Below are 25900 nucleotides of genomic sequence, written 5' to 3' on the forward strand. Positions count from 1 at the left end.
TTGTATTTTATGGGTTTGATAGTAGAGAGAAGATGTAGGTTATACTTGGCATAGTTACAAGGGAACTACTTGGCTAAAGTGAAATAGCGATGCGTAATTTCGTACGGTTATGCATTCTGATTCTATTATGCCAGTAACTTAATTTCCTTGGAGAAAACGCTTTAAATAAAAATAGTAAAATATTATGAGAATGGAAGAATGTATAGTTAAAAAAAGGAAATACATTTTCATCCCCTCAGCAAACGCGTAAAAGTACACGGTCCAATTAGCACGTAATGAATCACTGCTATTAATTGCTCGTTTATTTATACGTCTAATTATGAATGTATTTACAATTAAACGGTGTTTGGATAAATCTGAGTAACGTTTGAGCGAATACGAGTTGGCGTGTAATATGTGGTTGGCGATGCGAATAAACGGATAGATGAGGAGAGATCCGCGAATCGAAATGACAGTAATTAAATCGCGTTGTGACATTTTGTGTTATTATTTGAAATGATTACGCGAACGTTTCCCTAATTGCATTACAAATGTTCCTATAAAATCAATACACCAGACGAAATCACTGTTCATCGACGCAGGAGCGGTGCTCGTAAACGAACTTGACGCCAGCGAGCTTGTAACCAGAGAAAAATTAGCGTCAGCTCTGTTTTTCTTTTTTTTTATCTTTCTCTCTTCTTCGTAGCCATCGAGAACGAGGTACGCGCGGATAGAAGCTGCGAAAAAAGTCGAGGATCTTCGTCTGCTTTGGCTGACGGGATCGTAAAACGTTGCTCGTCAAGTGCTTGAGGGGTTGAATCGCAGCTTTCGTCTGGTCGATCCCATCTCTGCGAACTGGTCGCGATTTTTATCTGCTCGCGGACATTGATTAAATAATTCGAGCATAAAAGGGTCCCCGTGCTGCGATCACGCTTCAACGTCGGCCATCATCGCTGCGTTCTCGCACTTATTTAAATTAATAACCGTAACGACTCGCTTCGAAATAATCGCCACGCGAACGCTCGTTCGCTCGCATCGTGTGTGCGGCACCGATTTTCGAAAATCACAAAGGTGGATTTAAAACAAAGAGTGACTCCTCTACCCGTCGCTTGCGGGATACAAATGTGTTAAATTGGATACAATGAGAATTGCTTCAAAAATTTCGGGCGTAATCGAGATTTTATACGAATCGCGGACTATTTAAAATGGCGCGTCCACCGTGTGAAATCATTCCGAACGGTCCCGTGTAATTTCACCGATTTTAACGAGGCCTCCACTCGGCTGGCCATTTTCATTTCGACGATACATTCTGTAGCAAACGGGAACGCGGAAAAAAAAAAAAAATGGCGCTAACAATTCGAAGCGATTTAGCAGACCGGCAAAGAGCCGCGGCTATTCCATTTCCTGCTGCGACTCGTGGAAATTCGTGGAATTCGTTGCGAACTACCTCGTCGACCGATGAATTTCTATTGCTGACGATTAGAAAATAACTGGATAATTCTTAAGTCAAAAATCGCGAATTCGAGGTCTACAAATCTATTATTCGCACCTAACAATAATCTAGCCTGAAGTTTAACACCTCACAGAAGTAATAAGCATTTGGAATCGACGCAAATTCCACCCTTCTGAGGGTTTACTCTTCGCTGCTCGATCTTGCAGGGGTGAAAGATTGAAATTTTAGAACACCACGCAGATCGAACTGGTTACAGGAATTCTGAAGGGTGCGGGCTCGCTGATTGCGCTCACCCCTAAAGTTCGTGTCGTCGCAAGATCTCTGCTCGTCTCAGCGGCCATAATATCCCGAAGTTTCGAGACAAGGGCCTCCTTCACGCCGCGCTCTAATTGTGGCGCGTGTAAGTTTTAATTGCGCGGCAGTTTGAAAGCAGCGATCCGGGAACAGTCGAACCTCGCGATGCTCGCCCAGCAACCGACGAATTTCGATTGGCTTTTAAAATAAACTTCAATATTCCGCGTGTGATGCTCGCGTAGTCGTCTCTGCTCTCGCCCTTCGAACTTTCGCGCGGAGTTTCCTGTGCAAATTTGGTGTAACGTCAGCCAGAATTGTCACTCGTGCGACGTTACGAACGAACGTTATTATTTGATGCCTTGCAAGGAAACTACAGCTGCTTGTGCAGCATGAATTTGTGCGAAACAGAAATAGCGAAATGGCTTATAATCAAAAAAATTTAATTCTTTATTCTCTGTTTCTCTCTGTTCGATATTTTTGGTACTTGTAATCGAGGTACTATTGATTAATAGTAAACGACCATATATTTTTTGAGTTAACATTATTTAAAGTTGAGAGGAAGAAAGTAATATCTTCGCATTGTTGAATATCATACTTAATAAGAAAGATCGATATAAAAGATATTTGTGTAACAAATGATAAAATAATTCAATAGTCCTAGAGAGTATGAAAATTTGATCCGCCTGCACCTGAGAGACGCCATTATTTACAGTGGCATAAGAAACACGCGACATATTCAAGACGTCTTTGTATGTCAAGGGGTGAAATCGATATTTCTGCTGTCACAAAGGCTGTTTGCATTCTCGACTGAATCCCATCATGAGAAATCCTTGAACTCGTACTCGTCTACCCTTCGATAGTCGTGACAATACGTTAGACATATTATTTTAACAGACACTCGTGTTTCTTGGCTGTTGTGGGATTCAATAACCAGAAACTACCCCTATTTTCAACTGGAATATTTTCAAAATACTATAATAAATGCATTCTAATCGAAAAAAGACGACGATTTTCTTAAATTGAGATAATTAAATACGTTTCTTATTTTTAATATAAAATTCTTGAAATCTGATACAAAGATAGAAATTTGTACATAAAAATTCCATTGAAATAACGAAGCGACGTCGTCTAACGGGTGCAAGAGAATCTCTCGCGTCTCATGGCAATTATTTCCCGCGTGAGGACAAACTAAACAACAGGGTTAATCACGTCGAAGGTTCGCGGTGAGTCTGCCGAGTAATATCGGCTTAGAGGCGGTGTAAAATCCTGGCTGGTGGCGAGACCGTCGTGGAACTTTTTAATTAAGCCAATCAATCTGGTCTGGGTGCACGATGTAACCTTTGGAATCCGGCGAGAACAGGAAACGGAATTCTTCGTGGTTCATTTTAGTTGTATCCTTAAAGTAAACGTAACGATAGGAAGTTGAAGCAACAATCGAAAGTTTTTAATAACAAAAGCCTTCCGGAAGGCTCTATTGGTATTAAATTGTTTTCAGTTTACTGCGTTACCGTTCATAAAACGCCATAGAAAAATAATTAAAAATTTGTACGATTTTTTCATATTTCTTTCTTTTTTTTTTACAAACGAAATACGTCAAGGTTAATCGATTTTGCCTGAGACGGCTTTGATGTTTGCTGACGATTTTATAATTATTTTTCCCAATTACTGGCGACGAACTAATTATTTTTCTCGTTCCAAGACGTCAGTCACCGCGAAATTAATTCCATCCTTCTATACTTCATATTAAAAATCCCGTTATTGCGATTGAGGTATTCGTAATTGCGATTCATCATGCACATTCCACGCATCGATTTATTAATTACAACTCAGTCGACTTACAAAAATCAGAAACTCCTCAATCAATGAGTTAAACGCTTAAAAAATGCATCACCGCACAACAACCCAGTGAAACACGAAAGAAATCAAGGCGAAAGTCAACAACCACGCCGCGTGGAACCGCCCAAAAATTCTTTCAAAAAAAAGAATCTTTACTCATCAACTGAATTGGCCATTTCTTCCTCGCCATCATCCCAGGAACTCGAAAACCACCAGCGACCAAGAGAAGCTACAACGGACCCCATAAAGTTTAGCATTTAGACAAGAGTTCGCTACCCTTAGAGCGTAACGTCGAGTGGTCCATTACGCGGCGAAGGGTGGCGGAGGGTGGTGGTAGGCGTCGATAGTCGTTATCCGCCGGTTATCCTGCTCCTTTTTCGCCTCTCCCGTTCCGCTAAAAGGGGAAACACCATGAGCGAAATCTCTTCTGAGGAGGCGGTGCTCCTCGGAAGGACCTTTTACCCGGCGGTTCCGTCTCGCGGGAGGGCACCAGGTTCTCGTTCCTGTAATTAGGGCCGTTGCTCGAGGATGCCTCTCGTTGGGCCAGCGGCCGAGCAATCTCCTCATAATTCCCGTAGTCTTATCTCACGGCCGTTTCTTCGCGAGCAAACAAATCTCTCGCTGGGGCCGCGCGATGGCTGGCGAGGTTACAGGGGGTGATAAAATTAAGGGGAAGCGGTTCGTTAAGGGGCTGCACACCGCGGGCGCGATGCTTCCTCGAAGGGCCGCCGCTTCCCGTGCTCGAGTGGTGCATTACTCTGTTTACCGTTGCTCGATGCCTTGGCGGCGGATATTGTGCCGCGATGTCGAGGGCAATCCCGACCACTTCGTTCGAAGTGATCGCGCGAGAGGGTGAAACGGGAACGTCGAGAACGTGTCGGATTTCTTGTACCCCGCCGGGGGTGGAGCGAGGAGTTACTTGTGCGAGCGAACCGTTTTCGCAGTCCGCTGCGAATTCGATATTGTTCGCTCCAATTGATTTCGATGAGTTCATTACTCGATCGTAGGTTAGCACACGCTGTGTACTATTGGTTAGTTGTTGGTACTCTTAATAAATATTCCAGACTGAATGAAACTGGTGGATGTTAGTGATTCGTTATTCGATACGTTCAATGGAAATTACGAGACACTACATTTGCAATTAACTAATATTGAATTTAAGAAGGGTTTGCCGTCTTTTTTATAACAGACTTGACACTTGATGCTTAATTTCCTGAGTAGTGAACGTTTATTTGTCACTGTTGTAATTTACGTACACTTCTAACGTAATTTTTTGCTACCTATATCCTACTATAATTGTTTATTACTGTTCTACCTGTCTCTATGCATGTATTTGATTGCATTCGATAAGAACGTCGTAGTATTCGCACAAATTTATAATCAAGGGTTGAAAAGGGATCGAACAACAAGAAGTCCACGTCTAAAAGAAAATTCTGATGTACGAATCCGACCAGCATACACAGAGAACACTGCCTCGCTGTTCGCGATTGCGGTTTACGTGGTGGTCGATGACCGGATGTCATCTCCGCGCCTTCGAACGATGCCTGCTGCGACGCCGCTCGCGGTCGAGATTTACATCGCGGTCGCGTCGGGGGTTGTCAATCGTCATCCCCCAGGACGACGACATCCCCAGCGAGGGGGGTGGACTTTGCTTTCGATGTTCCGCGCGAGCGTTATGAAAAAATAATGTCGACCTCGTACACGACCGCGATGCGAATCTCGATCGCGAACAGCGAGACATCGTTGGAAGACACGGGGGTGACAGCGAGTTATGCATCGACCGCAATGTAAACCGCGATTGCGAGCACCGAGGTACAGCTGGCGTACACGAACTTCGATGTTCCGCACGAGTTCCCGTCCACTCGCTGGAAAAGCTATCGCTAACAACAGTTATCTATGCAAATGTGGGAATTTTTGAAGGCACTTTGTTTTACAGCGAGGTCCCAAGTGTGGTATTTCAATGTAAAACTTTCTGTATTCCCTTAGGGAAATTAAACAAATTAATTCAAAACTGAGTGAGTAACTATGAAGTGTGACGATATCATTTATTAACTATTTACTTATATTATGAAAGTTTTATATTAAGTAGTTGGAATCATTGCCCCTTTCGCTACTGGTTTAAATATTATTTCCTTCGACATAAGAGTTTCGTCGAAGTCGAGTGACGTTCGTTTCGTCGTATAAGTCGCATTGCCTGAGGCAATGACAACAATTTGCACGTAGTGTCCGCGGCAAAGAGATCAGTCGGCACGCAACATTCGCGGCGAGAGGAGCGGTTAGTACATAGCGTCGCACCAATCATATTACTCTCTCCTCAATATACATTTTTAATTTAATAAATCATAGTTACATACATATAACATTTCTCGAAGCAGATATAGACTATAGATAATCATAACTTTAAACAAGCTTGTGTAAGTAGTAATAATTAATCAATAATTCCGACACAATATAGAAAAGAAACAATTATTAGAACAAATAGCTTCTTCGAGGATCAAGTAGAGTACGACAAGTACTGTAAGGAAAATAACTTTTTTCAAACAACTGAGAAGTCGTGCAGAACGTTAAGGCGAGCAACCATGTACCGTTGAAACGACTGAAAATTGCTAACGACACCCACGACGGGGCACCCTGTTCGCGCTCTCCATTTGTAGCGAGGGGATTAATCCGAGATCGGGGCCCAGACGCGGAGGGGCGGATGCTTTTAAGCCCCCGACGCAGCGTAACTTCGGAAGAAAGTACTGACAAACTTCGAACCCTGTTGCTTGTTGCAGCTGTCGGCCATCGTCGATGGGATTTACGCGGAACACGGCCACACTGCGGGCTCGTTCACGCATTTGGCAAGCGATCGGCTACTGGTGGGCGGCGGCGCCGACGCCAGGTCCCTGCAAGGCGCCAAGGGGATCAACAACTTCGTCGGATGTCTGAGAAAGGTAAGCTAAACCCGTTCGTTAGTTGAAGCCGCGTGATCCACTTTGTCCCCCGTGATTCATTTCGATGCTGCTGCGACCGATCCGATACTCTCCTCCGGATACCATTAAACGTTTCAACCCTCTTAATGTTCGCAACCATGCGGTCCTTTGCCAGGCGGATGTGACAGGAAGCTGTCTTCGAATGTCACGATTGCGATTCTTACTTAACCTACCATTAGCACGCTGATGGCTGACCTTTTTTGAATCTTTGAGCTGATTACAGAGGACAGCTGTTCGTTATTTTAAAATTAGCTTAGTTTCTACATATCGTTGATGTAGATGTGTATTTAGTTCTAAGATATTTTCAATTTTTGAATAAGTTTATTACGAAATGTTTGCATTACTTTCGAAAGAAATGATTCTGAAACACCTGCAAGGTACTTATAATTAGTGATAAAGAGAAATTCGTCAGTGATGTTTATTTTAACAAGTTCGAAATTTCATTAACACGTCTGCACCTAATAGATTTTATGTTTTAATCGAACAGAATTCGAGGAATTAATTCGACAAAGGCATAACTGCATTTGCTTGAGAGATTTTGTTTATCGTTCGTGAAACAGAATAGTCAGAGGACCAACGAGAACGTGTCGTTACGTTCCGATTGCGACCGGGGCTCTCTGCATTTTTAATACGTTATCGTTGGCCACGAACCCGTCCACCGACCGTCGTTATGTCCCGCGACGCCTCATTTCATTAAAAGATAAAACCGCGCGTCCCGCGTTCTCCAGGACGCGGCCAAATGCACCGACGTAAACCGCGCATAAATGCCTCGACTTCATAATTTCAGCTTTAATGAAATAAAGAAATTGTTTCGTGCCACGTCCCGCGGTGTAGAATAGTTGGTATTCGACGAGAAACGTAATAAGCTTACCGATTTTACTCGCAGCGGGATTTTGGATTTTGATGCCACATATATATATTTGTTATTTTTATTCGCGACAGTTGAACATATTTTTGCCAGAAATGGTTATTCGTTAAAATGGGAAAACGAAAATTATGTACATTGATGTTTGAATGACTCACGAATTTAATCTTCCATTGATAACACGGGTTTTCGCCAACGTGGACGCCATTATGGTACCTTTCGTTCTCCAGCTTGATTTCTTATTGTTTTAGAGTTTAAGAAGCGGGAAAAATTCTGAGATACTTATTGTAGTTTCTAATTTATTATGCAAGTGATACTTTAGTCAAATAGCTTTAACCTTTTTGCGATAAAAATAAAGATTTATTAGAGAAATTAGGCAACGAAAGTTTCCTCTGAAACTTAATAATAATGTATTTCTCAAAGAAATATGTTAAACAAAAATTGAACGATATTTAAATCTGCATAACATTCGCAATTAAAAATATTTTTATCTTCATTTCGTTCGCAGATATAGAGGTGATACCTTTAAATGAGGCTACAATGTTTTTTCGGTGTTTTTCCTTTTAAACGCGACATAGATGAAATACAGCGTACTGTACCTGCTCGTATTACAGAGAAACCCAACTAACGTATAAAATATCAACAGTGGTTGCGCAACGTCGCGGTATGTAAACTTGTTCGATTCAAAGGTTCAAACACTTTAATAGTGGGACACTCAAAGGTACCGTGACACACGAAAGTTATATAGACTGAAACGGTTGAGTTTCCCTGCCTAACACAATTTTTTTTTTAACACCAAAGCCCAGAAATTCCCTGGTAACATATTTACGTAGCACAATTTAGAGGATATTGTATCGAATAATTTAAAAAAACTTCACTTCGAAGCGGAAATATCGTTCTATTCCTTTTAAATATTTATATTAACTTTCAGCTGTTCTCGTTTTAAATGCAGAAACATCGCATATTTCATCTGAATCGCAGCGTAAATTATTTATCGGAATAGAGAAAGTTGTAACGATGATAAAAACGATGAAAAATTTAAATTGAAGGGAGAACGGCCGCACAGAACAGTTCGTTCTGATACAGGGCTCGTTTTGTCGGATAACGAGCGAACAAACCGCCCCAGGTGCTGCTTTTAATTCGTTAACCCCGTTCCTTTAGCAACTTTCTCCCGCGACCAACCAAGTTGGGACTTCGTCATCGCAGCAATTACCTTAAACACGAAAATTTCAGTCGTAAACGTTCTATCTGCCGGTCAGGTACATCAGTTAATTGTTCGTATTCATTATTTCTCTAATTGTAACGACAAATTTTTTTCTCTTGGTCGCTATTCGACTGTATCTCGTAAAGAAATCTCACTCTGTGGATATTTTAATGCGACGAAAATGGCAGTAATTATTTTCTGTTCCTTTAGTCCAATTTTTAATTGCAAAATGAATGTATATGCAGTTGTACACGATACGTTGAACAGAGTACAATAACCACAGTCATTTTGAGAATAATTGATCGGTTAAAAATGTGACGAAGTGACCATATTTTGACGTTTCACAATATTCGCAGAGAATTACCATTAGCATTTAAAGAACCTTATTAAAAGACACGATCATCCGAATACCGCGCGGGTAGCCTCGTACCGTTCCTCTGATTCCCAAAAGGGGAACAAAGCCGAAAACAAAATTGCGCGAAATTTGCAGAAACCACCCCCCCCCCCCCGCGTTGCGAACAATAAATTATTACGAGCACGCTCGCGTTTAAAAACGGGAATAATTCACTGGCACGTACAAATCGGATGATGCCCGAATTAAAATTTCAAATTATCGTCCCGAGCCGCGTCAGATAAATTTTCATCCCCGGTTTCTCCAGCCTTTCGTTAAAAATGAAAATATCCGGGGTGAAATTCCGACGACCGCCAGCGATGGTCACTGCGGCGCGATGAAATATTCATGGCGGCCAAGTGGCTGCCGCGAGTTTCGCAAGAAAACACCCGGAACCGAGAGGGAGCCCGACAAGCTGCGCGCCAGGCGATATACGGAGAGTAAGAAACGAACGACGAGAAAGTCGCAAGGTTAACGGCGGCCATCGTTTCCCGGATGCTGTCCTCCTAGACAGGGTTGAAACATTGTTACGGCGTGCCACGCAACCGGAGAACGCGACGCGCACCCCTCCTTCCTCTTACGCCTGTTACTCGTCGCGAGCCGCGCGGGAAATAATTACGGAAACGGAATAATTACACCTCCGACTGGGAAACGTTGGGACATCGCGATACTCGTAGCGGGGAAAATTTATTAATCGACGACTCTGTTAAAGCTGGAAAAAGTATTCGTGCTTGCACGCTCGCGGCAAGTGAATTTACGAAAGTGGATGCACGGCAAGGCGAGACTCGGCAAGGTGAAAGAATAATTTTGAATAAAATAGTCGAGCGGAACGAGATGAAGCGATGAAATGAAATTCTTTAGTTTATTAACTGAAACTTTTCTTCCTTTTTGTTCTGGTATCTCTGGTTGCTATTAAATATCGTGGGGATTTGTAATAACGGATTGCAGATTTTCATTTGGTGGATAATTGAAGGGATTTCTTGTGCTTTAACGTTTAGCTTCGCTTCAGGTCGATTAGAAGTTATTTAATGTTAGAAATTCTGCTCAGAGGAGACGATTGATGTTTTTAAATCCAGAATTTTACAATTGAGTCGCAGACGGAATTTTTCTACCTTTAAATTTTGTTTTATTTTAGATTTTAAAATCATCCGTTAAAATTCCTTACGCTTCAGCAAAACTTTTCGTCAGACGAATCGGAGACACAACAATTCCTTTCAAAGAGCAGAGCGTAACGATCCTAGTAAACGCGACGCAACTCGCAAACGAAATTCAGCGTCTCGTCAGAAAAAAGAAGTGTCTGTTCGTTTTTGGTCGAAATCAGCGCGCAGGTACTCATGCTAGGCCGCATGCTAATGAAAAATATCGCGGAGGGCTAAAAAGAGAGTACGGTGAAATATTAAAACGCGCGTGCATTTGTCAAGGAAATTTATACCGCAGCTAGCTGGCTTCTCCCCGTTTCCTTTTTCTATGGAAATCTGAAAATAAAGGGTCGGTTTGATACACGACCGGTGAAAAAAGGGACGTGCGCGCGCCGTTCCCTCTTTTTTCCTTTTCTTCCCTCCGTTTTTTCCCTATTTTTTTTTTTTCGTTTTTTCAAACAATGCTAAAAGTTTCATTTTGCGCGCGAGCGTCCCCGGGTTTTCGACCACGGCGGAGTCTCGATCCTCCGGGGAAATATCCGACTTCTGTCATTCTCTCCACGAGCGGTAGTATTTGTTTAACGATGGAAACACGCATGGACGATCGATGCTCTGCTTCGAACGGCCCAAGAATCGGAGGAGCATCGATGCTGGGAAATTAGATGGTGTTTGGAGAAGACTGTTTATGCATCGAGTTGAGCGATCTCGAAATTACGATGTTATGCAAGGGTTGTGTCCTCCTGTGGGTAAATAGTGGGTAACTAGTGAATGGTTAAAAAGAAATTATTGATAAAGAAGCTGTATCTTCTAATGCAATTCGATATAATTAAAAGGGAATTATTCGAAATGAATTTAAAGTACGATACGAAAATGGAAATAGACAGAATACAAAAAAAAATTGCTTAATTTATCACAGGTTTTGGATATTTGTTGCTTGAACGTTATTAATATTTTTAACATAACGTTAGTAAATTTAGTACTGTGACAATTCGACAGATCGACCGAGAATTTAATTTTATTAATTCCTACTTATATGCGCTCATTATTAAAAAATGTTTACGTAACGTTCCAAAGTAAAATTACGTAAAACCACCCTCTCACTTAATCGCGGAGTCCAACTGCAAATATCATCGCGTAATTATACTTTTTAAAGCCCCTCCAGCCTTAAAACACACAGAGATTTCAGATATAACGAAAGTTCGCCTACTTAAATAACCAAGTAGGTTATTAAGCAAAACGGGAACTGAAGCAAAACGGGAACTCGCAGGTAGCGCGTTAAGTTTCGCGGGATCGTAGTTGCCGACCTCGAAACTCCAATTTCGGTGGCTATCAGAGACGGGTCCACGGTTGGCTACAATATTCCGCGGTCGAATTTAAACAAGAGCCCACCGAAACTGAAATAATACCGCTTGTCGCGGTTTCAGTTACAGCTGAAGGTTTTGATGAATCCGGAGCAGCCAGCTGGGGGCAACCCTCGCGGCCAACGACAATACCACCCGATATTATATCCCACTTCCTGTTTGTTACCGGCCATCAAACGGCCCGCGTTCAGTTCGAAGTCTTAATGAGGTCTCGGTGCTTTGATCGTCGCGATTTGACCGTAAGGAGCCATTAGAGGAGGCCATAATGACCTGGCCACGTCTGAGACTATCGATTCCATTTTGAACCTCGAGGAACCAATGGAGAAAAAGCGTTTAGTTCATTGGAGGGGTGGATAATTAATCGTGCGAGTAGCTGACTTCGTTTATTGAAAGTCTAGTGAACTTTGCATTGTCAAATTTTAACTATTTCTTTAGTTATTGCTGTTCTGATATGAGAAACGATGATAGAGATTTAAACATGATATTGAACTTTAAAGTAATTTTCTTAGATTGTGCTGTTCAAATATTCTTATCAATTCGAACAATGAAATTTACTCCAATGATAAAAATGATAGCATACATTTGACAAGAGAGATATAGTTGACTTTAAAATAAGCATCAAATAACTCCAGAATTCTATACTTATCCTGTCAAAATTAAGCAACTTTTTCCTCGACTCAATCAATCCGATAGAAATTTCTGAACGCATTCAATCTCGTTACTTGAAAGTAATTAAACTCCTTGGTGCACGCTTGGTGTTCGATCAATCGATTCTCCACATTGGTGTCCCCCCTTTTCTTTTTTATTTATTACCGCGCGTCCAATAAATGATCCATCGGTTAATTAAATCGATTACATTGTTTATGCGAGGGGTGAAAAAGGTGGACGGTAAATCCAGCCGAAAAAGGGTGGAGGCGAATTTTAACCGCGTCCTCGGTGCGGTTTTAACCATTCCGATAAATAACGCTTCGCATCCCTGGCGGATGGTAAATCGCGATTGTCCACGATCGATAAAAGATATAAATCTTCGCTAATACGTAATTACTATGTTAATGCGTACGTTAATAATCGGCAATCTGAATTTATCTTTCAATTAGTCCTGTTCAACTGTCACGCGATCCGTGCCGGAAACAAAAATACGCGATTCCGATCGGATTCAGTTCTTCGTCCGCTTATTGTTAGATCCGCTGGTAGTTTGTATCGTTATTACTTGCACGTCGATCGTTTTTTGGTAGAAATTTGCTCTCGACCCGTTCCATTCGATTTCTAGTCAATGCTACCAGCGAAACATGTCGAAATGTTCCGTTATTCCTGTGAAATGCAATTTTTTTTTACTATTTCTGCCGTTTGCTTTAAAATTGTTTTTTTTCCCCGTTGATATAGGTAGATCGAATATTGTAAAACGAATTGTGCGAGTGAAAATAATCCACGCGGAAATTGGATAACATTTTTGTTATTGTTTCTGCTAGCTCTGTTGAAAAACTGTTTATTGGTTTAGTATTTTTTTTTTAAGTTAACAGAGCTGCTACCATTTCTCTATGCGTTAACGATTTTTTATCGGATCGCGTATCTTTTCTCTATTTTATTTCAAACATTGTAGTTGAATTTTTATTTTATCCTGCCAATCCTCCGTTTCTTTAATTCACTAAGTTATCCCTCAAGTTTCACAAAAGAATAGCAATATGGTTACGTAACGCGAATTTTAAAATATCTGACAGCATGTCCTCTGTAATTTCTATACTATAATATATTTAAATATAATTTTTATGATATAAGTAATTCTCGAAAATGTGTCAATCGACATATCAAGATGTTCCAATGTGCTAGTCAATCTTTCACCGGAACTTGTAATATTTCACATGTAATATAAGACACGAGAGGCGACAGGGAACAACCAGAGGAAAAATACGAACGTGAACGCAATTATTAAATGGTGACTAACGGTAACTAAGAATCAAAGAAACCGCTCTCGCCTCAATTTTAATATCAACACCAGCCGCGAACGGGCGCACGATTTTTTCCCCCAGATTGATAGCGCTCGAACAGCAGTCCTTTCGAAACTCTCGCTTTGTTCCCCGGGGCTTCGCATCGCGATATTAAAATCCGGTTACACCGCATCCGGCGTGATCGAGCCACTCTGGCGAAGTAATGAAAATGTTTTTCCTCCCTTTTTTTTCTTTTTTTTTTTTTTTGTCACAGGTGGAATTCATCGCCGAGGGGGTGAAAATGGAGCTGATCGAGGCCGCCAGGAGCGGAGCCGCCGGTGCTGCCGCCTGGGGTAAAATGGATTTCCACTGTCAGGAGCCCAGAGCCTCGGACCCAATCACCTTCACCACAAGGGACTCTCATCTCGTGAGTATTCCAGCTCTATGTTATTCCATTATGAAAAATAGTAGACGCCCTCGAACAGCGGAGCGCGACGCCCCGTTCGAACGTGAACCACGAGGAAATTACTTTGCTCGTCCCCCCGCCCTTTCCACGGTGATAACGAACGGATTGAAGCGTTTAACCCCCTCGGCGCACTTTAACCCTTTGTGCTTGGACCGTTTTTAGGATGAATTTTTATCAGCCCGCGTGGTTTAATGGAATCGTTAACGCGGACAAAAGTGTTACTTCCTCTACGTTTCTCTTTTTGCTTTTTGAAGACAGAAAGAGTATTATTAATTTAACGCCATCCGCGTTGCGATGAGAATTACGAGGTGGCTGTAGCGGGAATTTAACCCTTTGAGTGGTGCACAAACACAAGCATTGCATTGATTTTTTTATTTTCCATTTAAATATATTTTTAAATAGCAGAGCAGCAAATATGTTGGTTACATATGTGTGTTCGTGATGCTCGAAGGGTAAAGGGTGTTAAATTCCTTAGAATTTGAAGTTCTTTTCTGTCTAATATTACATTAGAACGTAATATCAAGCACAAAGGATTATAGATATTTTCAGCAAGAACGAGGTACATATCACACATAAACAAAATCGATATGACTCTAAAACGCTATTAAAACAAAAAGAATCATTCAGTCTTGTTACTTCAAGAAGTATTTAATAGGTAATTTCTACCTGAAGAAATTGAAACTGTCAGGAGAAAAAGACAAAAGATTGATTGAAACAAATATTTTTACACACTTTTACGATAGAGCGTATAGAGGAATTTAATAGTCCTGTGGTAGAAAACGACGGAATTGCCACCCCTTGACTTATCGGATGTCACGTTTCCACCGCGGAAATTTAAACGGAACCACGACTGAATTACGCGGCGTTTTCATGGCGAGAAGCAGGAAATAGATGAAACGCCATTTTCCCTTTAATACCTCGAAGAATGGTCGAGGACTCGGTACAATGATCCTCGAAGCACGGTTGGTGACATTCGGTTCACTCCGTGCATGCAGTCACCTGATTGTGGTCGACGTAACTACATACATATTAAATTTAAACAATCAGATATACATATTCGATTCAATCAATTCAATCACGAAGTATCAACTCCTCTGTATCGATATCATTATCGTTTTTCGATACTTTTACAACTACTGAGAAAATTAGCTTCCTTCGCCACGAGTTTATCAACAAAATTTATCACGATATACAATGAAGAAAATAAATACAAAAAAGAAAGTCATCCACTTTGCAACTGAGCGAAATTCAGTCCTAAAAGTGTCGAGCAACAACTCCAATCTTCAAGAACCCAACAATCTTCTTCCACCACCGATATCGTCAGCCAACATCGTCAACTATCACCCCAAACGTCGTTCGTCAAAACCTCTTCTCTCCATACACATACACACGATGGCTAATAAAATATCCTAGGCAGACAACACAGTTGCACCACGTCGCAGTGCACGAATTCAATTTCGCGACGGCCTGAATACATCCAAGGGTAGATGGCAAAAGTCCAGCGCGTTGCGTTTACGCGCGCGCGCGCGCGCGCATTTACACCCCCGTAGGGATAAGAACGCGCACGTTACGTCGTCTGAACCGCACGCGAACCCTTCGAGACACGAAAACGCGGCGTCATCTCCCTAAGCGGATCATACGTCTCGCGTGTGCACCTCCTCTGTCGACACGCGGTGTTCCCCATCGATACGAGCAGAATCCAACCCCGTCGAGATCGAGATTGAATCCGTTCAAGTGACAACGCTGGCTCTCGACGTCAGCTGGGTTTAACTCGTTGCTTCGCGACTTTTATCCCACCCCCCCCCCCCCCCCTTAATTGTTGCTTCTGACAAAATGAAAAAAAAAATAAACGTAGCTGGCGGCGAGCTGGTCGGATGAAAATTGGATTTTGTTTTTTACTTCGATATATTTTGTTAGCGCGGTATAACCGAGTTTTTTCACTGGTGTACACAGCAATTTGCGTGCGTGTATTTTTATTTATTTTGTAAAGTTCGGTGGATAAGCTAACTTCCTACGAACTCGAGAGAGACTTTTTTTAATCACTTTATTCCAACGTATACATATAACCGGGGAAATAATAAAATAATAAAATAATCGTGGAAAACTTGAAATACCCAGTTGTTTGTCAAAATAGAATTTTTTCAATCATTTTGCAGCGACACACGAGTAACAAGAAAAATGATAAAATGTCCAATCGTGTCTCAATGAACGAAGCTTGCATTTCTTTTCTCTCGTCTATAATCTGACTTAAAAATAGCCTAGCCAGCGATTAAACTTATTCGAGTCTCGAATTACGAACATTTTTATTAATCCATACGTCGCGAAGCGTTCGATCAGTGACAAATCGAACGCGAACGAAAGTCACCCCCGTTAAATCGACCGCCATTATCGTAAAAAATGAAAGAGTCGAGGAACGAAAAATACCTCCGTTTAATGAAACTAAATAAATAAGAAGAGCGTTAATGGCGCAAAACGGTGGCGGAGTTTTCATGGATTATGTGGACGACCCGTGAAACTAATCCGACATCGCCCAATATCGAAATTGAAACCGCCAGAATGAAAATCCACGAGCGAAGGGAAAACGATACGACGCGACCATCCGCCGTCGCTATCCAATTGAATGACTGTCTGCGTAATGGAAGCGGAATCGAAAACTCGTTGGGTTCCGTGAGAATAGTCGTGCAGCTCGCGAATAAACGAGCGGCTACCAGTTTTTCCCTCCTTTCAAAATTTCCTGCTTAAAACCACCCGATAAACACGATCAACTTATTCCGCGGCGTCTACGTGGAAATGCTTTTTATAAATTTCGCGAAACAACCCGCGAAACTGTCTTAAATAATTACTGTTCGCGTTATTCGTACGAGAGTAGAGTCGAAGCGAGGCTGCACGAGTAAAAGAGAAAGGGTTAACCGTGTACTCGACGAGCGTTGTTAGGAGCCTCTTTCAGCGTGCAACACAGAGGGTGTATATTTACTTACCTACTTTCATCTGGCATGCATAAAAATACGCGGTGCGCGCGTAAAGAAAATGTTTCTTTTTTCCGAGGAAGGAAGGAATTTTTTTTTTTTTTAGCAAAGAATCCTGTTTGAAATGCGAGAATCCAGTTTGTCGCGTTACGTTTCGCCAGGATGAAACTACTTTCGGCGTGGACAATTATGCGGGGACAGTCGGTTAAAAGCGGCTACCTAAATTTCTGTGTTACGTTTCAAGAAAATCTTGTCAGCAATAATTTGCATGGATTACACGGTGAAATATGGCGAAGTGGAGAGCAACATTACAGTCATCGTGGGAAGCTCGTGAAAAGATGAGAGCACCGTTGGACTTTACTATTAAATTATGACATAAATAATCTTTTATTATTCTTTTCTCTTCGAATCAAATTAGCAAAAAATGATTAATTGGGAGCGTAGAATTTTCTTGATAAGAAGAGGCGTATCTGTTCAAGGGTAGACGAAATTTCAGTCGAAACAATTTTGCTGAATGGCACGATACCGTTGGAATGGAGATGGCAAAGATTTATGAGCAGTAAGAAGCTGGAATGTTAGACAAAGGAATGGTCGAGGGTGGACTTCCGGGTGGGCGTATTGTTCAGGGTTTTCTAATAAATGATGGTCTTTTGTGCTAGCAACTTATTTCGAATAAAATAGTTTCAACATTTTTAATTATAAAATTCCGAAATCTCTCGTTCGTTTCTGTTTATATGCGTGCAGAAATTTATGCTTGTACTTCGCGTAGATTTAAAGCCTATATAACACAGTCGCCTAAAAGTTCTGCAAAATTCGTGCGACTCTCCAGAAGTAGCGTAAAGATTTATGATTGAAAAAATAATAGAACTGTTTGCGATATGCTGTTCAATTATTTCTATACGTTACAAGCTCGATGGGTTAAATTTTGTAAATTTTTGACATGCTACGAAATCCTGTTACGGTCATTCATATGCATACGGAACATGAAATGTAAAACAATTTTCATTTTTTGCCTGTTACTGTAGTCCGGAACCACTCTGTAAATCTGCAATTCTAAAAGTGTGAATCTAAATTCTCTGGAACGCTGTGTGACTTCAAAGTAACGTGCTCCTCTACGTCTACCGTTTTTAAATATTATTTCGTTTACTTATCACACCACATAACTGTTTTCTAAACTTCAGAACGGATGCGAAGAAACGAGCAAAATTGTCCTTCCAAGTTCTAAAGAATTTTCACGATCGAAAAGTCTCCGTTTCGAATTCAGAAATTTGTTAAAAGTACGAATAGAACTGCGAGCACCGGATAGAGAATTCTGAAAGTCGGTGGTGTAATTTTCCAATTTGGTGGGAATTTCGTGCGTTAGCGAACGTTCAGACGGCCTCGTCTGGTCAGCGAGCTATTAATATTCCCGCGGGATCGGTGGCGTATTTTCTACGGACAGGCGAATTTCGAAACGAGAAAAAATGATCATTCGATTAATTAAGGAAATCTGCATATCCATTTGTTGGTCGATGGTGGTGCACGGGAATTCATCGGCCGTTCCAGGGCCCACGTACGCGCATAAGCGCGCGCATGGGACACGCGACTGCTGCTCGCTAGGAAAACGCGATTTGCATAGAGCTGTTTAATTGAGGCATCGTTTCGCATTAGCGTTTGTCATTTAGCCGGGCTTGTTTTCCGAAATTGCACCGCGAATCCATCGAACAATACGCAGCCTGCGTCTGCGCCACTCGATTCTCTTCGTTTCAGAGAATCCTCGCACTCCCTTTCGTTTTTTAATCCAGCGTTTTCACGTTGCCTCTGAAAGTCGATCGTTCTTCCCAAATTTTCTTAAAAACCAATTGTGAGAAGGAAATTACGAATTCTTGGAGATCTCATGGGGAAAAAAGAAGGGGATGTGTCATCAAGGGGGTTGCAAAATTTGATCGATAAGGAAAGGAATTAATTTGGCGTGTGTAACGATTGGTTCGATCTCTTAATTAAAGAAACGACGTTATTACTTTTTTCATTACCAAGACGGAGGGTAATTACGTTCACGAGGATGATAAGCGTGGAAAGTTATGGGCCTCGTAACGAATGAACTTCAACGCAAGCCGCTCTCTCGTCGCGTAACTTTAAGAGCTGCAAAAAATTATGTCATGAATTATAAAGTTGATCTAGCCACAGTGCCGAACTCTACTTTCAACTTATCGCGGAACTCGCCAAGTTTCCACCCGCTCCTGGGAATGATATTTCCGTGCGAGAGTATGGAAAAGTTTACAGGCGACATCTTCCATGAATAATCAATAAACAACAATACAGTTCTTTGATTTGACCAAGACTCCTAAAATCAAAATCTACTACAACTCTCAATATTTTATCATTTGACCACTGACGATGGTACATAAAAAATGTACAAACAAAATTCAAGCATAAAACAAAATTGAAAACCCTTCGATTGCACAGCTGACATCCAACTCTACAAAACCGCTGCAATTCATTTTGCATTTAATGAAACGAACTCTGAAACCACGTAAAGTCCCGTTGATAAACGAACGGTACCAAGGACGTGCTCCACCGGATATCCCCGCGAACAGACTTCTCTTCCAATTAGCAAACGCGTGAAAACTCTGCACGGGTAAATAAAACAATCTTCATTAGTCCACACACGAGGAAGCAAAGAGAGAGATTGCTCGATCGCCGCGGTCCGTTAACCGCAGAATCGTTCCTCGAAATTAGAAACCCGCTCGGACGCCATTCGCCACCCCCTTCGCAGCTGCTCGAGGATCCGATCGTAGCGCCGGAAGCCATCAGCCAGCGGCGGTTGTTCGACAAGCGGCGAAGTATCCAGCCGAGATACCCAGACTCGAGCGTCGATACGGAAGTGCTGTGGCGTTGAAGAGGCGTTCGTAATTCACGGTAGATACGAGACGTTGACGGTCCGCGACGGAAACGTCCGGGTATCTCGGCGGTCGTTTCCGGAACGCGCCACTCGGCGAGACGAGCGGAACAGCCGTAACGCGTGATGAGCTGTCGCGTAATTTTGGTCGAACCGCATCTTCGTGACTTCCAGGCTAGCCTGGCAGAGAGTATCAGGCTCTTAATTTGAAGGTTAAGGATCTTTGGGACGCGTTGCACGCGAAATTCTTAATTTAAAGACGGCTCTTCGGACGCGTCGCACACGGACTTCTCAATTTGGAGATCAAGGATTTTCGAGACGCGTTACACACACATCCAATTAACTCGATAGCTTGAAGATGGGTGCAGAGTTCGTTTATTCACTTTTCTTTTTAACTCTTCCATGGTCGAAATGTTTTAGACTTGCTTATACGGGTGTAGATACTTGTCTCTTTATTCCTCGACAGAAAAATTGAAAATTGGGATTATTTCGATGTATTAGTACGATGGTGGATTAAAAAGGTACGAGAATGTTCGTGGCTTTTGTTCTAACGTTTAACAGAGGATCGCGTTACGTGTTGTTCGGTTTGATACAGTTCGAGGATGTATTTCAATTTAATTTGAAGCTCGTATGTACGTAAACACTCGAGGAACGTGTAAAAAGTTCGGTTTTATTTTATACCTTCTGCGTTCGTTTGCGACTGAATTGCAAAATTACTTACCTCTGGAAGATCTTTTCCATTTTCACGTTTCCTTCCGTCGTCTCCTCCAAATCGCATGATTTGAGATCGTTGCTGGCCAGCAAATATATTTAATTCAATTAGAGCGACAACTCGGACAAGGGGAGACAGTCTTCACTGGTCTTAAGAGTCGTAAATTTCCCTGGTCCCTCGTCCACCCGGGAAACTCGAACAGTTTTTCTTGCTCTCCCTTTGTCCGCGACGTTCTTTGTCCCTGATCAGACCGGCGGTAGTTACCGATAATTAAAACGCATCCCCTCTCGTGTCCATTCCCACGTCTCGTCCGGAGAGCTTCTGGGATTTGGCGGAGGTACGATTCGATTTAAGTGCCGGCAATCGATTTTTGTTTCAATTAGGAACTCCAGAGGAAAAAGTGCTCCTGGGATCGTAATTTCTTGTCCCACCCGATCCCTCGCTCTTGAGATTCAGCCGGGGGGAACGAGTTTGTCGTTCCGCGTCGCAGCCAGGATTCTAATTAGACACTCGAATCGGTAATTTAAGAGAGGAATTCGTTATTTAAAAGCGTTCGTTTAACGTCGAACGAAAGTGCGGCAGTTATAATATTAACTGCCGGTCGATTCGAGGTGACGAACTTCTTGCTGCCCCTCGCATTAAAATTCCAGGCGTTCTATAGTGTTCGAAGAGGGTGGCAAATCGTGTTGAAAAGAGCAAGAAACGAATTTAAAATCAGAGGCGTGGCATCGATTAACATACTTCAAGCATTCTTCGTTTTTGTGTTGATTATTTTTATTAGACTAGTGGAATATGTGGATTTTATGATTATTCATTATACTGATAGAGGAGAGCAGAGCTGATTGATTAGCACCCTCAAATTGTTGGGTTACAGAGAAGGCTGTGCTTCTATTTCAATATTGGAGCGTATGAATGACTAGTTAACTATTTAGTACAACAGTGTTAGCCTCTCGCCTGTTATAATCGCTTGATAATAATTATTAACCGGAGGAATTAATCAACTAACTTCGTTACTCGCCTGTAGTTGCAGTCTCCACGTATCGAAGATATAATCTACGAGACTATTCCAATTTTATTCCCAATAAAACTTCATTTTTGTAAGATAGCAATTTTATTTTCTGCGCTGCATCTGTACGAAAGTGATATTTTTCGTTATCGAAACAAATTTTTAACACACTCGACAAACGTGAGATATGAAGAACAGTTGCTGCAAAATTTGAGTCGGATTACGAGCGAGAACGAGGTTTCGCATGAAAAGCCTCTATTTCGCGGTTGGAAATTATTTTTAAATCGCGAAATCAGCTCTCGTCGGATCCCGTCGCGATGGTTGGGGGCGCGTGGACGAGCGCGCAGGGTCGATCGACAGAATACGTTGACGCGCGCGCCAATTTCTGTCACGTTAAAACAATTTTTTCCCGTGAAAAAATCGTTAGCGAGGGCAGCGAATTTCTGGCGACCCACGGCATGGAAATTCCTACGATCGACGTAATTCCGGCGGCGGTGTGATGTACGCGGCTCATGAAATATCTATAAACCGAGTTCCACCCGCCGAATTGAACGGCAACGTAAACGTCGTATTTTCACGCGCCTACCCGCGTGACGTTTTAGTAATTGAATCATACCTCCGATCCGCCGTGACGCTTTTACTGCCAACGATGTCCCGTAAATAAAGAACCGACCGATGAGACTTGACGAAACGACGTTTCGACGAGCTGCCGCGATTACTTCGCCACCCCTTTCGCGACTGTGCGAGTCTGTCAATAGAATAACAGCTGCCACGCGTAAAACTAAGTTTTCTTTACGCTTATATTCTTAAATCTAAAATCATTCGAATTATTTTTAAAATGCAGATGAAATACGAAAGCAGAAGTTTCGATCGTGTGTTTTAGAACGAAGGTATATAGATAGGTTTTTGTCGATGGCTCGTTGTCTTTGTCAAAATATTACGTTTTCAATCCGATATTTAACATCGCGATTCAAGCTTTCGACGGACAATTGCAAGCTCGACTGACGACGAACGAGGATATTTTACGATATTTCTGACAGCTGACGGACTTCTCATTAAGCTATCCAATTATCTGCTCGCAACAGACTGTCATGTTTCTACTGATATTTCAATGTAACGAGGAGGTAATTGGTCGAAAATAACTGGGCGCAGTAAACTAGGGCGTCGAGGACACAATTTGATCAAGAAGGAGTAAAAATTGGACGAGAAAATGCACTGATATATAAGGATTTCAAAACTTCGTTTTCAAGCAAAATGATAGACGATAAAGAAAAATCGTTTTCTGTTCCATTCGACAGGATAGGACGATCGTGTGTCCTTCGAAGGAACAATAACCATCGTCAAATTACACAAGCTATCGCAAATCTATTTCGTTGGACGTAATTCGTCGATCTAACCGAGTTTTCAATTAAAATTCCTTCGATTCCTCGTGAAATAGTAATACCGTTAGTTTTTCGATACGCGCGTTATTTATGTAACAAATATTGAGAATGGAAAAACCGAGATTGGAAAAGGTTCGCGAAGATCATTTTTTCGACTGTACTTCGATCCCTGGTTTAATTAAATTTCACCGTACGAACAGAAGGGAAACGTGTTTCCTTCGCTGTTTTATTTCATCCTTGAAATACGAGGTATTAAATCGACTATCAAACAAGCCCCAATAATAACCAATATAACATACAAAATATATTTATCTCTTAAACGGAAGAAATCAATTACCAATTAACACTTTTATCGCCTTAAAACGAAATAACACATTGAATATCTCTCTCAAAAAAAACAATTATCTTACCTCGTTGCTCAGAATCTGATTTTTCACTAAGAAAATAACCACGATGGACAATAACACAATATTAATAAAATAAATATAGGATAGTAATCGAGAACGCAGAGTTTTCACGAATGAATGGAACGAAAGAGACGCGGGGACATTTCCTTGCCTCGGTGTAATTACCTCGATTATATCTTCGAGGAAAACTCCGTTTCGATTGCGAGCGGGCGGTATTTTCCGCCTGGGCTCGGAATAAAACTTCGCTATCGGCGTTAAGCGGGAAGTTTGAGCAAATTTCCAACCCGCCCGGTAAAGGAGACCCGTTTAATTAACTAAATGGCGTGATCGTTACAGCCCGGCCCCCGTGAAGGGCGATAATTACACCTTCCGTCGGGCTCGTGCTCGACGATAAACGCTGGGATGACGAGGAGGCGCGGCGCGCAAAAATCGGTATCGGCGGAAGTCGCGTCGATGGTAATTATTGCCATTCGCGCAGCTCGACGGAATATTAACTCGCGAACGGAACTAATTGCCGCCGTGGAAACGAAACGTTTCCGAGTACTTGTCGCGTGTGTTTCTAGCTTTTTACTCCTTTTTTTCAGAGCATGATAAAGAGTGGAGAAGAACGCGTGAAAAAAAAAAGTAACGCGAAGGAGATAATAAGAAAAGCCGGGAATTTGTTAATTAGGAAGTCAGCCCGTGTTCCAATTAAATCGGGACTAGCTCGAACGGGGATTCGAGGATCGGCGAGTGGACCTCTTCGAGGCGTCGTGGTCGAGTAATCAAAGTGGCAAATTGCACGAATTTTAATTAATCCGGACGCTGGACCGATAATGTCAGTTATTGTTGTCGACGGGTTTTTCGGCGCGCGCGTAATTAACCGTAACGGGGATCGACTAATTAGCTGGGCACGTTAAAAGTCATTCAATTACGGGAACACACGCGAAACCACCTAATTAGAGGGGATGAGACTCGACTTGACAGATGCTCGATATCTTCCACGAATTTCGTGGACATTTAAATGTGAGTTCTGCTGTTCCGCAAGAATCATGCGATTGTCTCTTCATTAAAGAACTTACAATTTCGTAATTCTTTGTCCATATTAAAAACAACAATGACGGCAATGAACACTTCAATTGTACAAACATAATCATTACATTCAAATGTTAACATTAATTGAACCATGCTTCCACGAAACTCATAATATCCATAAACTACAATTAGATACATACTTGAAGAAATAAGCGCTTGAACATTCGTCTGTGGACAAACTGAGAGACACGTTCGAAACTTTATCTACGACAAACATTATGGATACCCGAAGGGACGGTTAACGAGCACTTAGCTCGAAAATTACACCGCGAAACAGTGTACGCTGTACGTTATGGCGTTAAACCGCGTAAGTAAATTCGCGAGCATCCTGACGTCGAATGACCAAGGTAATACGGTGTGTAACAAGCGAGCAGGCGGAGGCGAGGCAATCTATGGGCACCAGCGATGGGCTGGGAAAAAATGGGGTTTGGCTGGGCACTTTCGTCGAACGGTAGACAGCGGGTTCAATTAAATCGCGACACCCTCTGGCCGCGACGCAATATCGAGTATTTGCCAGTCGGGAGAATTGGCCAGCGGGTCGAAGGGTCCTTCGGGGAATCCCGCGATCGCGCAAAAACTAATTATCGCGCGCCCGCGGACCTTCGCCGCGGCCATTTCCGCCCACGTAAGCCCAATATGGCTGCCCGCACCGGCGATGCAATTTCGATCTGTCCTTAAACGCTGCGGTAACAACGATAAGGGAAATACTGGCCGTAAACTCGCGCCTTTCTTCCGTTTACACGAGTTTTAGATATGCTGTGAAACTTTGAGAGTGTTACGAGTACTTCTTGACATGAATTTATTGAAATAAAGCTACGTATAAACATAGAGTCTAATTCGAAGATATAGTTTACGAAAATAGTAATTAACTATTCAACACCAACTATTCTCGAACAGTTTTAAAACTCTACGAGTAGTTCTTGACATGAATTTATTTAAATAAAGCTACGTGTAAACATATGGTCTGATTCGAAGATATAGTTTACGAAAATAGTAATTAACTATTTAATATTAACTATTCTCGAACAGCTTTGAAACTCAATATACCATAAATCCCATAGAACTGCATATTAAGGGTAGTTTAAGGGGGTACATCTCTGAACATACACATACTGCATTCAATTGCTTCCAATGAAAGAAATCTCACAACTTTTCAATGAGTAAAATCAACCATAAATTGTGCATATCGTTGTCACTGTTGACCAAAAAGTGAGCGATAAATTCTAACCAAAAAAAAAAGGGAGGAACATTCGTTAACCGTGCAGAAAGTAATTTCGCGAAACAGCTTTGTCGACGAGCACAGTTCCGCGGGCGTAATTCACGACTTACGGCCAATTAAACGCATTATCGGCCAGCCCCGTTATTAATACCGTTGGTTAAACAACGTCAGTCGCGGAATATTTTCGTAGCAGCCGGACGAACCCATATTTGCGTACACCCGGGTCAGCTCAGCGTCGTTCGCGCGGCGGCCACTCTAATTGAAACTCGTTATATTCCAAATTACTCCCCGGTTGCACCCGGATTCCCATTATCGCATTACCGATTTAATGTTCACTTTCCGTTCGTTCGACCTTTTTAACCATCCGCACG

The 25900-nt window shown here is 42.0% G+C and overlaps 1 protein-coding gene across 9 annotated transcripts in view; it reads left to right on the top strand.

Annotated features, from left to right (window-relative positions):
- Nrx-1 (neurexin 1) overlaps window positions 1–25900 on the top strand; it is a 345279-nt gene that overhangs the window by 188892 nt on the left and 130487 nt on the right. For all 9 annotated transcript variants that reach the window (XM_076893320.1, XM_076893321.1, XM_076893322.1 and 6 more), the window contains 2 exons: window positions 6337–6495; window positions 13694–13846. In XM_076893320.1, the coding sequence (XP_076749435.1) occupies window positions 6337–6495; window positions 13694–13846 (312 nt within the window). The remainder of the gene's footprint in view (window positions 1–6336; window positions 6496–13693; window positions 13847–25900) is intronic.

Source organism: Xylocopa sonorina, chromosome 4 (genome assembly GCF_050948175.1).
Source record: "Xylocopa sonorina isolate GNS202 chromosome 4, iyXylSono1_principal, whole genome shotgun sequence".
In the NCBI taxonomy this organism is placed as follows: Eukaryota; Metazoa; Arthropoda; class Insecta; order Hymenoptera; family Apidae; genus Xylocopa; species Xylocopa sonorina.